Genomic DNA, 13,432 nt, shown 5'->3' on the forward strand with positions numbered 1-13,432 from the left:
CAACCTTTCACTTTTTCCAAGCAGCCACATTCCATTGGTATACTTTTAGTTGTCATAGCAACAGCCCACATACTGGTTCTGACCCCTTGACTCGACTCTGTTAAACCTTCTGTTCAGCTTTAGCTTGACTCCTCTTTCACATCGTGCGTCTACTGTAGTGTGTACTAGCTGCTACGGAGAACTACAAAAAAGACACACTGTTAGTGCTTTGAATCCCTTTAGTGTGTCTCTTTTGTTTGTGTATGCAAAACGTCTCGGCTGCTTATAGAAAGAAATGCGTACTTGGCCCTCTCTTTCTTTGTTCAAGTGTTTTGGTGGTTTGTAATGCTGTGAGTGCTGTCTAACCTTTAGCATGTAGAGTAATCTGAAGAACCCACTCCACAAATGCTTGGTTAATAGCTAAACCATGAAAGGGCCATCATCAGCATTTATGACAGAGGAAAGGTTGTTGGTGAAACACAGGCAAAAAACACTTTCATTTTTGTTTCAGCTGCTCTTATTTAGAACATTTGCTTTGATATGCCACGATTAACTACAGTACCTTGATTGAACTGTATTCTGAAACATGAACATGTGAATTAATCATGCACGTGGTTCATTTCTCATAACATGTCTAGCTTCAACATTAGGACCATTAAAAGAAGCATAAACAAATTAAACCATAAAAAGGAGTGTTGTACCTAAGATCCAGTAGTACATAATAGATATACTGTTGAAGTCAGAAGTTGCGTACACCTTAACCAAATACATTAAAACGTTTTTCACAATTCCTGACATTTAATCGTAAAAAACGTTCCCTGTCTTAGGTTAGTTAGGATACTTTATTTTAAGAATGTGAAATGTCAGAATAATTGTAGAGAGAATGATTAATTTCAGCTTTTATTTCATCACATTCCCAGTGGGGCAGAAGTTTAGAAGAATCGGATTGAGGTCAGGTCTTTGTGATGGCCACTCCAATACCTTGACTTCATTGTCTTTAAGCCATTTTGCCACAACTTTGGAGGTATGCTTGGGGTCATTGTCCATTTGGAAGACCCATTTGCGACCGAGCTTTAACTTCCTGGCTGATGTCTTGAGATGTTGCTTCTGGAATTGCCTGCTAAAATCTTGTCAGAATAGATTGGGGTCTGTCACATGCCCAGAGAAGCTGACCAAAAAATCTGTGGGTGTACTCAATTTCGAGCTGGTGGCCCTCTGTGCCAATCAAATTCGGAATAACCCCCTTCCAAAAACGTTGCCATATCTTGGCCTCTGGGATTCCAACATAACAAATATTATTACGTATGCTCAGATTTTCCAATATCATCAAATTTTTCAAGCACCTGTTCCACATCAGCCTTGGTAGCAGGCGGGTTAGCCTGTAGCTCTCTTTCGTCCGACCCATATTTCAACATTGTCCATTCTTGTGCTCAGGGTGGAAAGTTTCGCCTCCATAAATGTGACCGCTGTACATTTTTCTGCGAGGCCCTCCATGTCGGTCGAGGTTGATTTAATGCTGCATAAATGTTCAAGATATCCCAACCTACGTCATGAAGCTGCTGCTGTCATTATCGACTGTACCTCTGCCATCTTGAGCCTGTGAGCCGTCCGACGTGTTAGAACGTAAGTGCTTTTTTAATGACCCCACAGCCCAAAGATTTTCAATTTTTCAACATCCTGCCCTCCCAGCACAGTTTAACAAACAAAACTCGTATCTAAGCGACCAACCCTCGCATAGCGTTATGTGACTCCTCGTTTGAGAGGTTGTTTGATAATTCAGGCTGATCACACAGTGAAATTGTGAAACAGTAGGTTTGTTTTGTTTTTTTAAATCGGTCTTTGCTTACTGAAATGTGATTATGCAAACTCGATTACTTCCTGGTTTTAACGTGGTATCTGAACCAGGGTCCCCTAATAAACACACTGGAGCCAATGCAAACATTTATGATGGGAGATGATGCTTGTCGGTGTGTCGGCATAATATGGCCATGGCCAAACTTATGGTACTGGAACCCTTGGAAACTACTTGTACTAAGTACTCTGTACTGGAAGTGCTCCACAGGATGCGCCTTCATGGATTAATCCCCCTGTGTGTATTTCCCACTGTATGGTCCCCTACCGGAACGTTGTGGTCTCTGCAGGGCTTTTCCCCCTGAAAGAATAGGAGTTGGAAAAGAACGCCTTCCCTGATGCGTGTTATTGCATTAAATGGCCCCAGCCTTTTATAGCTTTAACTCTATGCGAGGAACATAGAGAGAGAAAAGGCACGGCTGGCGTGGCCTGCTCCCATGCTTGGCACGTCGCTTGTTCCCCCTTTTGGGATGCCGGGAACCTAAAAAGATAATGACATTTTTTATGGGACGTTGGGGAAGGGTACATGCAGCCTGTTGCTTTGGCACGCAATTGCCTGCCTGCACCTGCTTTAGCAGCTCAAGTACACGGTTCAGCGCATGCCGTGATTGAATGGGGAACCCTTGTGTCGTTTAATTCGACAAAACGTTGAGTGAGCGACAGACCGGGAACATCTAGGTTACTTTTTGTAACCTCCGTTCCCTGATGGTGGGAATGAGACGATGTGTCCCCCTGGCCACGACGCTGAACCGAGCCACTGTAATGGCCGAACCTTATTCTCAGCTCCTCAGTGCAAAACCTGAATGAACAGGCATGATTCCCTCATTTTATACCCATAAGTCTGGGGGAGGGACATGCAAATTCTGTCTTCCAATTTCTCACTGGCCTTTTCTAAAGTAGTAACCGAGGCCTTCAAGAATGTCCCCTAGTGTCACTTCACTCGACACAACGTCTCGTTCCCTCCATCAGAGAATGGAGGTTAGACGTTATTCATCATGATTAAAATGTTGAGCAAAATAATTGTGATTTTATTATAATCTTAACCATTTTCATGCAGCCCTATTTGACATATACTGTAATTGATATATATATATATATATATATATATATATATATATATATATATATATATATATACACACTGTGTGTGTGTGTGTGTGTGTGTGTGTGTGTGTGTGTATATATATATGCAAATTCAGTTGGTGTGTTTCTGTAATTAAGTTAATTTGGTGAGTAGTGCATAAGTATGTGACTGTTCGCTATTATATGACCCCTTAAAAAATTTAAAACAAATCAAACAAGGATGAAGAAACTATTATTTTTGCCTTTTTGATTTGAAAGCACATGCTATAAGTAGTAACCTGAGACTATATAGCAGAAATATAGAAGTGCTTGAAAAGTTTTGAGGTCAGAATAAAAGAAAGAGAAAGTAAAAAAGAAAAGTGTGTGTATTTTAACACCGTGTGCCATTTGCTAACTGTGAACTCATCTCGCAAGTATTTTCTACACCGTTAATGAGGTGTCATGTTATGTGCACTGCGGGACTGTTGGCACCTCACAGGTGGGGTAGTTTATTGGTAAAAGCCCTGCTGGCTGCTCCACTGCTAATGTACAGTGTTGATCCAGAAACTGCATTACAGGGACCAGTTCTGCTTGGTAACTAACAATTTTCAGTGAAGCAATAGAGTCTGTGTCACCTCGGTGTGAGTGTTATCTTAAATGCACTTTTGGATCCAAGCCCGGTATGATCCACAACTCTGCTTGACAACATCAAGTGACTCTCATGTCCAGTAACAGTGCACTGTGCTGAGGTTAGAGTATTTATTTATACCTCCTCTTGGACCTCGTTCATGTAAAGGGGAAACGACAATGATTGTTTGTCTGCCCCTCCTGTATGCACAGACTCACAAAAGCATCTATTCTTATACCACAGAGGCTCATATTTTAGACTTCCGGACTTTATCCCTTCACCTGCTGTGTCATGAATAAATTACAAAGGCTCAATATTCTGCTTTCTTGTTACATGACATTTTCCCCCTGAAGTCCACTTATAAATGTACGTAATCAAGGTTTCATGCACCAAAAACAGCCATAAATGAGTTTTTCATGACAATTTTCTGCCCTCTCTCTGACACAATTACACAGGGTGCTTTTGTTGGTGTACCTTTAAAGATTATATCTGAAAATATCTAACCTTCTCGTCAAGTTAGGCTTTGACGACAACAACATGAAACTTTGTATATTGAAAATAAAGAAAATGAAATAACACCACAAGAGAATGAAGGATCATAACATCATTTACGTTTCATGATAATCGTGTATATAGTTTATAAATTGGGCCTCATTCATGAAAATTTCTTAAATATTGGGAAAAATGTTGTGCAATTTACACGTAAAATGGAGCTTCCTGAAAACTCTCACGAAGGCTACATATTCCCTAGGTTTGTTCGTAAAACATTTGTATATTGGTGAATTCCAAACATTCGTAAATGTTGTGCTGGTGCACGTTCATTCACAATCATCATAATCCACGCCCAGGAAAACGCCATACAAGGAAGGCTTAAAACTCACTAGTAAATGAGAATAAGAAACTTTCAACATATATGCGAGCAGTAATAAAAGTTTATTTGTTTTTATGGAGTGCATTCACGTCGTAAAACAATGATTTAGCAAACACGCGCATTATCATTCTAAAAAGAAAGTGAGGAACTTGAAGTCATTGCATATTTTGCTGTCATCAGAGGTTCTTTTGTCTATTAAACAGTCCAAGAGGTCAATAAAAATGGTTCGAAATGATGTTCAGTTCACCAACATTAACCCTCTCTGGTTAAATTGAGCACATTGCCAGTGTCTTTGGTGAAAATTGTCCCTTGCAACAGGAAAAGTCTTTAAAGAACGTCTGCTGGAAAAAAAACGAGCAGTGTTGGGAGAAAACTATACTTCATAAATTACTTTCTAAATGTAAGCAGCAAAGAAATGTTTCTAAATAAAAGCTTTTTTTTATGAATGAGGCCCAGTGTGTTTATTATGTATACCGTTTGCTTGTTCTACTGTTCAATACTGCCTCGTTTGCAAAGTTGGTTGCGGCTGGTTAGGACAAAAACTCTTATTAATATTGAAGACCGCTTTTATCGCATTGCATGTGGTTATGACACAGCGAGCGTGTTTGCATGTACGATCTTACACTGATTATGCTTGGCCTAATCAATGAGTCGACAATAACATGCACACCAATATGCTGATTACTTCCAAAAAATCTGCTTATATAAAAAAAATCGGACAAAGCAAGAAAATCAGGTTTACATGAGATTTAAAATAATCGTGTTATTCTCTGCATTTGATGTCAAACCACGAAGAGACATGCGCTCAACACGTGCGCACATTGGATAAGCCGGTAAGAACACCGGTAAAGATGTTTACATGGCACGTGAAATTGGCATTATGGGCAAAAATCTACCCGTATTGACCTGTTTATTCATAAGCCATTTATAGCCTTTACGCCGATAAAGGAACACAGTTTATTGCATTTACATGACCATGCGCATTGTCGGCTTATTAAGCATAATCAGTGTAAGAACGTGCGTGTAAATGTGCAATATGTGTGTGCTCATGTAAACACTTTAAATTATGTTTCTTTATCAGGTTAAGTTCATACAAAAACCGTTTAGCACACAGGTTTTTGCCCATCACCCTGGTTTTGTGTTGCACGTAAACACCTTTACCAGCATTCTTACCGGCTAAAAACGAAGAGTAATATGATGATTTCAACACTCATGTAAACACGTTTTTTTTCTTGTGTTGTTGATTTGGAGAAGCACAAATGTTCCTCTTTAGATTTAGACTCGTTCTAAATGATAGAGAAGTACTCACTTTAGTGTCCTGCAGTGACCTGCGTGTCTATAATCCCAAATTATACTTCAGTTTTAACACAAATGCTTGGTATACAGTCAAACGCTCGCTTTTAAAGTATACTCGATTTGACTGAGCACACATACACTGGTGCATGGGTGCTACGATTGCTATGCGAAGCTGGACAACTTATTTTAAGGAGTTTAGACCATAAAGATGTCTTTATATTCCTTCAGACTTGAGTTATTGAAATGCAGGGATCTCCTGATGTCCTCACACACACACACTCTGGATTTGAACATCCACTGTTGTTGTTTTTACAGTCTCCTGTTGTTTAGCTGCAATTACACCTTTGTGACAGCAATGGCTCGACTGTGAGTGTTGCCACCTTGTGAACCCACTAATTAATGCAAATAATTCCTGGCGCATGCACATACTGAACATTTGTTTGGAATGCCTCATGTTCGTGCCTGACCGAAATATACTTTGGGCTTCAGATGTCAACCGAGCCGACCTGCCATTGTGTGCTGTATTGATTGATGTTTGGAACATTAATGTTGGACAGCTTGAATGAAGCAAGTACACTTTTCCAGCAGCCTTGTTTCTACAAGTATTTTTCCCATTCATTTTCTCTATAGAGATGTCAAAAAATCTTTAATTTGAGCCGATGGTTATGGAGGTTATGAGCCTTGAACCAAAACAACTGAGATCAATCACAACACTACAAAGTTTGATTTGTAGACTGTGACTTTGATACAAGCTTCATAGGAGTAGGCGATCGCTGCTGAGCTCTTTTGGTGACACTGACTTCTCTAATTGGTGGATCTCACTTCAGGATTATGGGTAGTGTAGTTCTTCACCATGAAATTAGCAATTAAATGCATTTGATAAAAACTAAATTGAAATCATACTGACTTGTGGCTTTTGAACAATCTCGAAGCTACGGAGCCCCTTAGATAACAGGGAGGGAATATATTTTCGGAAATAACTTTTATATTCACCTTGCAATAAGTTGCGTTCCCTGCCAGTTGTTTCATAACATAACCACAGTTATAGCATAGTTAATCATATTTTAACCATGATTTTGTGGTAAAACTATAGTAATACTACAGGAAAACCCTAAAATAAATAATAAAAACCATAATCACTCTGCCAAAAAAAAATAAAAAAAAGACAGGGTTACAGTTTTACTATAGTAAGAAAAACATGGTTTCTTATGAGTAAACCCATAGTAACCATTTCTTTGGTAAGAACCATGGTTTTAAAAACCATTATTAACAAATTAATGATGGAGTAAATATAGTTTATAAACTTACCAAATTTCTTTGGCCCAAATTATTAATTTGTATTATCATAGATTGGGTTTTCCTGCAATATTACATTTGGTTTTTTCTATGAAAATCATGGTTAAAATTTGCTTACTGTAGTAAAAACATGGTCATTTTTGTGGTTATGGTTTAACTACAAATACCATAGTTGAACTATAGTTACTTTAGTGAAACCTAGGGATGGGCATTTTAGAGTAATGTTGGAGTTGAGAACTCTAACCCCACAAAAAAAATATCAATTTCTCATAAATGAGAATAAATAAATATATATGAAGTGACACATAGATGAAAGTTATATTTTGTTTTATTCACAAATAAGCTTGTTTCAATACAAGCTAAGTTTAACAACAAAAAAGTTTACATATAAGCTATCACATTTTTATCATTTCAGTTGTTATAATTCAGAAAAACAAGTGGGGAAAGTTAAGAGATGAGATTTAACACACACACACACACACACACACACACACACACACACACACACACACACACACACACACAGAGATACCGGTCTGATCAGCTTCCAAGTTTCTTGTATCACTTCACATTTTCTTTCCACCAATTAATGCTGATCCTCTTCCGCTGGTTTGCATGATTCCAACAAGAAGTGAAAACTAATACAGGATAATTCAATAAGAATCAAAGTATTACAAGTACTGCATTGCCATATTTGACTTCATAATTCCGTCTCTCATCCATCACCTCGACGACACACATCCACAGCGCCCCCCAGTGGACTCATCATAACTACCAGATTTGGTAATTCAGCATTGCTTAAGGCAGGCAAATGCGCAAAGGAGGATAGATTTGCGATATTCAAGTAGTGCTTTTAATATTTGGATAGCTGGTACAGATCGAGTACTTGAGTAGTTGATTAGTCAAATTCTTGTGCACATCCATAGTAAAACCATGGTTAATTATTGCGAGGGAACCCAAAACAAACTATTTGACAAAATATATTCCCTCCCTGTCCTCTAAAGGGGCTCTGTACAGTCTGTTTTTATATACAAAGTTTTCTATATTATCGTTAAAAAGCAATTACTCTACAGTGATTTTTACTTCCTGAATCTGACTTCAGTACTCCTGTAGTATTTCTGTCTGATGATGTCTATGTCCTCCCTCTGTTTCTGTTCACACAGCCGTAAAAGCGGTCAGTATAATGTCCAGAAATGCAGAGCACCTGCAGCGGCTCTGGGATCGAGCTTGGGGAAGGCCCCGTACCAGCACTGCGGCTCTCAGGACTCTCTGGATGAGCAGGCGATGGTGGACTACTATAAAGAGCTAGAGATCATCCAGCACAGTGGAGATGCAGAACATCAGGAGGAAGTGCAGCTGAAGGTTGCTGATGGTAAACACACTTCCTGTCAATTATCTCACAACACGTTCGTCTTTAATGTCAATTGATCCAGCACATGAAAGCACTTTTGTGAAAAGGTGGTGTGAAAACTATATTCCGCAGCTGTGTACACCGAACCAAAACTTGTTTATTGAAGCGAGTTATTTCTAAACGTGGTACTGTGCAGTAATGTATCTGTGAAGCAATAGTGATGGTAATAATGCTCGTCAAAGTTGGATTGACTGAGAGTCTGTAAAGACTAAAAACCCTGATCTACTTTAGATCAACTAATCTTGTTCCCCAGCAGTGCCAAACAACAGAAAATTATATTTTTTTGTAAAATATACTTGAATTCCTCCATGTGTTTATACAATGACCTTAACTTACAGGAAGAGCGTACAATAAAATCCACTGAGCGAGATCATTCATGACATCAGCAGGCATTGTTTACCCCTACAGCAACATAAAGCAACGACTTCCTCCACTTCTTTGAGTCTCCAGAAAAAGTACAACATTTCTGATTCCCCAAGATCTGAACGCCTTCCTCTTCGCCACTACTATAATGAAAACAACAGGTCACACAATCCGACAGAGATATGTCATGTATCCTATGCTGGTTATATGATTGGCGAGAGATGATTGTGTAGGAATGATAAAAAGACTAACATTGAGGAGATTGGATGACATTAAAGGAATATTCCAGGTTCAATACAAGTTCATCTCAGTTGACAGCATTTGTGGCATAATGTTGATTACCACAAAAATTAGTTTTCTAAAAATTAGTAAGAAAATGCATCCTTTTCTTAAAAAAAAAAAAAGCACTAATCTGTGTTACAGAGAGATACTTACAATGGAAGTCAATGGGGCCAATTTTTGGAGGGTTTAAAGGCAGAAATGTGAAGCTTATAATTTTATAAAAGCACTTATATTAATTCTTCTGTTAAAACTCATGTATTATTTGAGGTGTAAATTTGTTTAAATTATCATTTATATGGTCGTTTCAGGGTTTTATGGTTTACAGTGTTACATTGTCATGGCAACAAAGTTGTAGTATTGGATATAACTTTAAGCAGAAAAGGTTAGTATGTGATATTCTTGTGTCTATACTAGTGCCCGAACAATATATTGGTTGGCCGATATTAGTCTTTCACCGATATATCGGTAACTGCATATATGTTTACAGATATGCACAGATATGTAAACTTTTTTCAGAACATATAATGCAGAAAACAATGCTTTAGAATAGGTGTCGTACCGTAGTTTGTCCAGCAGAGCGTGCTTCGAATTGTTTACAAAGCTGACTCTGAGCTGACGGTGGCTCTGCAGACAGGGCGGTGTTAAGCGGTGCGGTGTTAAGTGGTATGTTGCTAACTAGTTTGTGAAATACATACTGGAAAGTTAATGAACAATGACCCCATCATTTTCTCTTTTCAATATAACCACTGTAACGTTAACCCTGTCCCTGACCACCATGTCACTCCTGTTTATCACATCTGTTATGTTAGCCAGCTATAGTTTGTCAGTGCAGTCAGTAATGTAGCATATTTAAACATCAGAGCATCTTTTACAGCTCAGCAGACAACAGTGCAGTGGTGGATTGTGTACGTCAAGTGTTGATTTCACGTTATGTTTTTACCTAATTGATGAGATGCAATGCTGGAAAGTAAACAAACAACGTCCATCTTTTACTCTCCATGACAACGAGCTTATAGCTAACTAGCTAACCACATAGCTACTATCATTGCTTGTCAGCTGAGTGGACGCTAACGTGTAAACTGTTTTGTTCAGGATTCGTAGCTTGGTACCCCCTTCAACCGAACAATTCCAGTCATTGCATTTATAAAATGCAATATTTAAAAGTTATATAGCTGAATACGGTGTAACACCGCTTGACTCGGCAGGTGTAAATGCTTCTTGTTTAAAATAATAATCAGCATTTGACTGATACTTGCAGTACTGATGTTCATTTAACTATTTATTTGATTTGTATTTATTCTTTTTCAGTGTTCATTTCTAGAATTTGTTTACAATGTATAATTAAAAATAAGTAAAATATTCTTTGATAAAAAATATTTGTTTAAGAAAGCAGCCTTCAGAGTGCCTTTGCATAGTCATATCGGTGCAAAATAGATCTGGCAAGCTCTAATCTGATTGGCTGGTTTTATGCAACTTCCAGAAGCAAAGCTTCCTGTTCACTGCATCCAAAAAACAATAGACAGAAAACTGGAACTCGTTAATTTTCATCAGTGTCACACGGGAGCTGCATGGAATTCCAACCATCTGCAAATGTGGAATTTTCAAATCCTATTTGAGTTACAGATGCATTCAGATATTTCAACTCCGGCGACAAGACAACTGCCTGATGGGATGTGATGTACAAATTCAAAACTATGAGCAATGACAAATATCAGTAGTCTTTTCACAGTAGATTCCAGAGATAACGTGGCTCGTGTAATGGCTTGTGCAACACTTACGTGATGCAGGCTTCAATTGCGCACTGTACGTATGTTTCAAATGAGAAGAATATTTAGTTCTCATGAATCGTCCAATGCTATATGAAAATCGTTGAATTTGCTTTGCCGGTCGAAAATTGTGGCCACAGAAAAATGTTCAATGCAGGAAAAACCTTACAGTATATACAAACACACACAATAATAAATATAATAAATGACTAATATAAAGATCATTTTTAAACTTTGGCCAATTTATCAGTTATCTTCTCTTTATCAGTTTGACTTTCCATCTTGCGTCTAAACAACAATCTAAAGGCCTTTTCACTCCAAACGTATAGCAATTTCGTGGGCATCTGTGGTTCAGGTGGTACAGCGGGTCAGCCACTAAACTCAGGGTTGGTGGTTCGATGCCCAACCCACACGACTCCACATGCCGAAGTGTCCTTGGGCAAGACTTGTGTATTTAATGTGTAATTTGTATAATTTCATGTGTAACTATTTGTATGTCTTGCACCTTCGCTTTATCTGGGCCAGGTCGCCGTTTCAATTGAGAACATGTTCTCTACGTGCTTACCTGGTTAAATAAAGGTAAAATAAATAAAAATAAAAAAGACACTGAACCCCAACTTGCTCCCAATGGCAGGCTAGCACCTTACATGTCAGCTCTGCCGTCATTGTTGTGTGAATATGTGTGTGAATGGGTGAACGAGACACAGTGTAAAGCGCTTTGAGTACCGATAAGGTTAAAAAGGTGCTATATAGTGCAGACCGTTTACAGGTTTTACTGCGGTACAGTAGGTGGCTCAGTGCATATTTTGAGCTGGTCTGCCCTCCACCCATGATGGATGAGAAGAGGACAAGCAGATGGAAAAAAAAAACTGATTTCTCTGCAAGCTGCAGAAGTGATGAAGACTTTGTTGTTGATTCGTTCAACGAGAAAGAAAACATTCAAGACGCTTAAGTCAAACTATTTCAATTCACCTGCTGGATGGGCTTTTCGGAAAGGGGGGCTTTAAAGAGACAGGAGCTAAATCAGAGCGTTTGAGACAGAGGGTGAAAAGAGGTGCTGTAGCAATATACAGTATGAGAAAAATAATGTGTTTGAACATGTAAAGCCTATTCTAGCATGTAAGCCTATTCTAGTAGACCTCCTTAATAATTTATAAACTTGTAAGTTAGCATAATATGGGCTGTTTAATGTCAAAGCCCACATATACCAACAACAAAACTCCAATTTTTTTTTTTTGTGTTTTGATTTTCTCCCTTTTTCTCTCCAATTTGGAATGCCCAATTCTAAGTCCTCGTGGCGGCATAGTGACTTGCCTCAATTCGAGTGGCGGAGGATGAATCTCAGTTGCCTCTGCATCTGAGATAGTCAATCCGCGCATCTTAACACGTAGCTCGCCACGCACCCCACCAAGAGCGAGAATCACACATTATATCGACCATGAGGAGGTTACCCCATTTGACTCTACCCTCCCTAGCAACCGGGCCAATTTGGTTGCTTAAGAGACCTGGCTGGAGTTACTCAGCACACCCTGGATTCAAACTTGCAACTCCAGGGGTGGTAGTCAGCGCTAATACTCGCTGAGATACCCAGGGCCCCCAAAACTCCATCTTCTTAACAAATAAGATGACTAATAAACATAAATTGGGACTCATGGATGTTATGGAGGTGCTTTAAATAGCCAATTGTATAGAAAGGAGAACATGCATCTCACACTCAGCTGTAGATTGCAAAATGAATTATATTTATATACACGTGTAGGCTGTATATATCACCAGGAGAATAAAAGATGCAATTTACAGTGTGCTAGATAGTATTACTTCTTTCCTATCTTAATATTTTAAAGACTCGCAATAATTCTTTAATCCTCTTTGAAACAACAATAACAAAGTTTTAATTTTAAGTAACTTTCATGAACTTACATCAAGAAAAGCAAGAGATCTGTTGTTGAAAATGGAGAAAAAAATTACTGAAATTAATATTAAATGAACCATTTAAGCTTGGATGGGCGGGTCTGCGAGAAAAAAAAAATATTGTCAAAATATTAGCAGTCTTGACCAACACAAAATAGGTATCATTTTAAAGCTTAGAAGCTCTAAATGTAATTAGAAGCATTATGACTAAAACTGAAAAAGTGTTTTGAAATTCATGAAAAAAATCAAAGTGTTCTGTTTTGAAAATTCATAAATTATTTTGCACGTACATATTATTGTAATCAGTAAAAACTTCAAACTTATCAAACAGCCATGTAATATGTTGTTAGAAAGCGCTCAACGGGTAGAATACAACCCGCCTATTTGTTTTACGCACAGACAAAAATCTAGCGAGTAATTGCTACAAATATATCTTTGACATGTGAACAGGTGTTGCTCGTAAGCCCCGTTTTCTCTTATAACTTCATGAAAAATAAACAGAACATAAAAGATAACATACTATTGTGAGGCGATTATCTTTCAAATGAGCCCCTGCACTAGGTAATCGGATGTGTAGATCATAAGATAATTGACACAAAGCACTATGTGCACACAGCATGGCAATCTGGCATCTTGCTATCCGGCTAACAACACGTTAGCTTTCTTGGGTCAGATGATGTCTTTGGAAATGATGAAGCATCATGGAACGCTAAACC

At 38.3% G+C, this 13,432-nt stretch overlaps 1 protein-coding gene across 1 annotated transcript in view; it reads left to right on the forward strand.

Annotated features, from left to right (window-relative positions):
* LOC127624287 (rho GTPase-activating protein 18-like) overlaps positions 1-13,432 on the forward strand; it is a 66,313-nt gene that overhangs the window by 18,775 nt on the left and 34,106 nt on the right. The window contains exon 2 of the mRNA XM_052099041.1: positions 8,147-8,355. Within this exon, the coding sequence (XP_051955001.1) occupies positions 8,147-8,355 (209 nt within the window). The remainder of the gene's footprint in view (positions 1-8,146; positions 8,356-13,432) is intronic.

This window comes from Xyrauchen texanus, chromosome 30 (genome assembly GCF_025860055.1).
Source record: "Xyrauchen texanus isolate HMW12.3.18 chromosome 30, RBS_HiC_50CHRs, whole genome shotgun sequence".
Lineage (NCBI taxonomy): Eukaryota > Metazoa > Chordata > Actinopteri > Cypriniformes > Catostomidae > Xyrauchen > Xyrauchen texanus.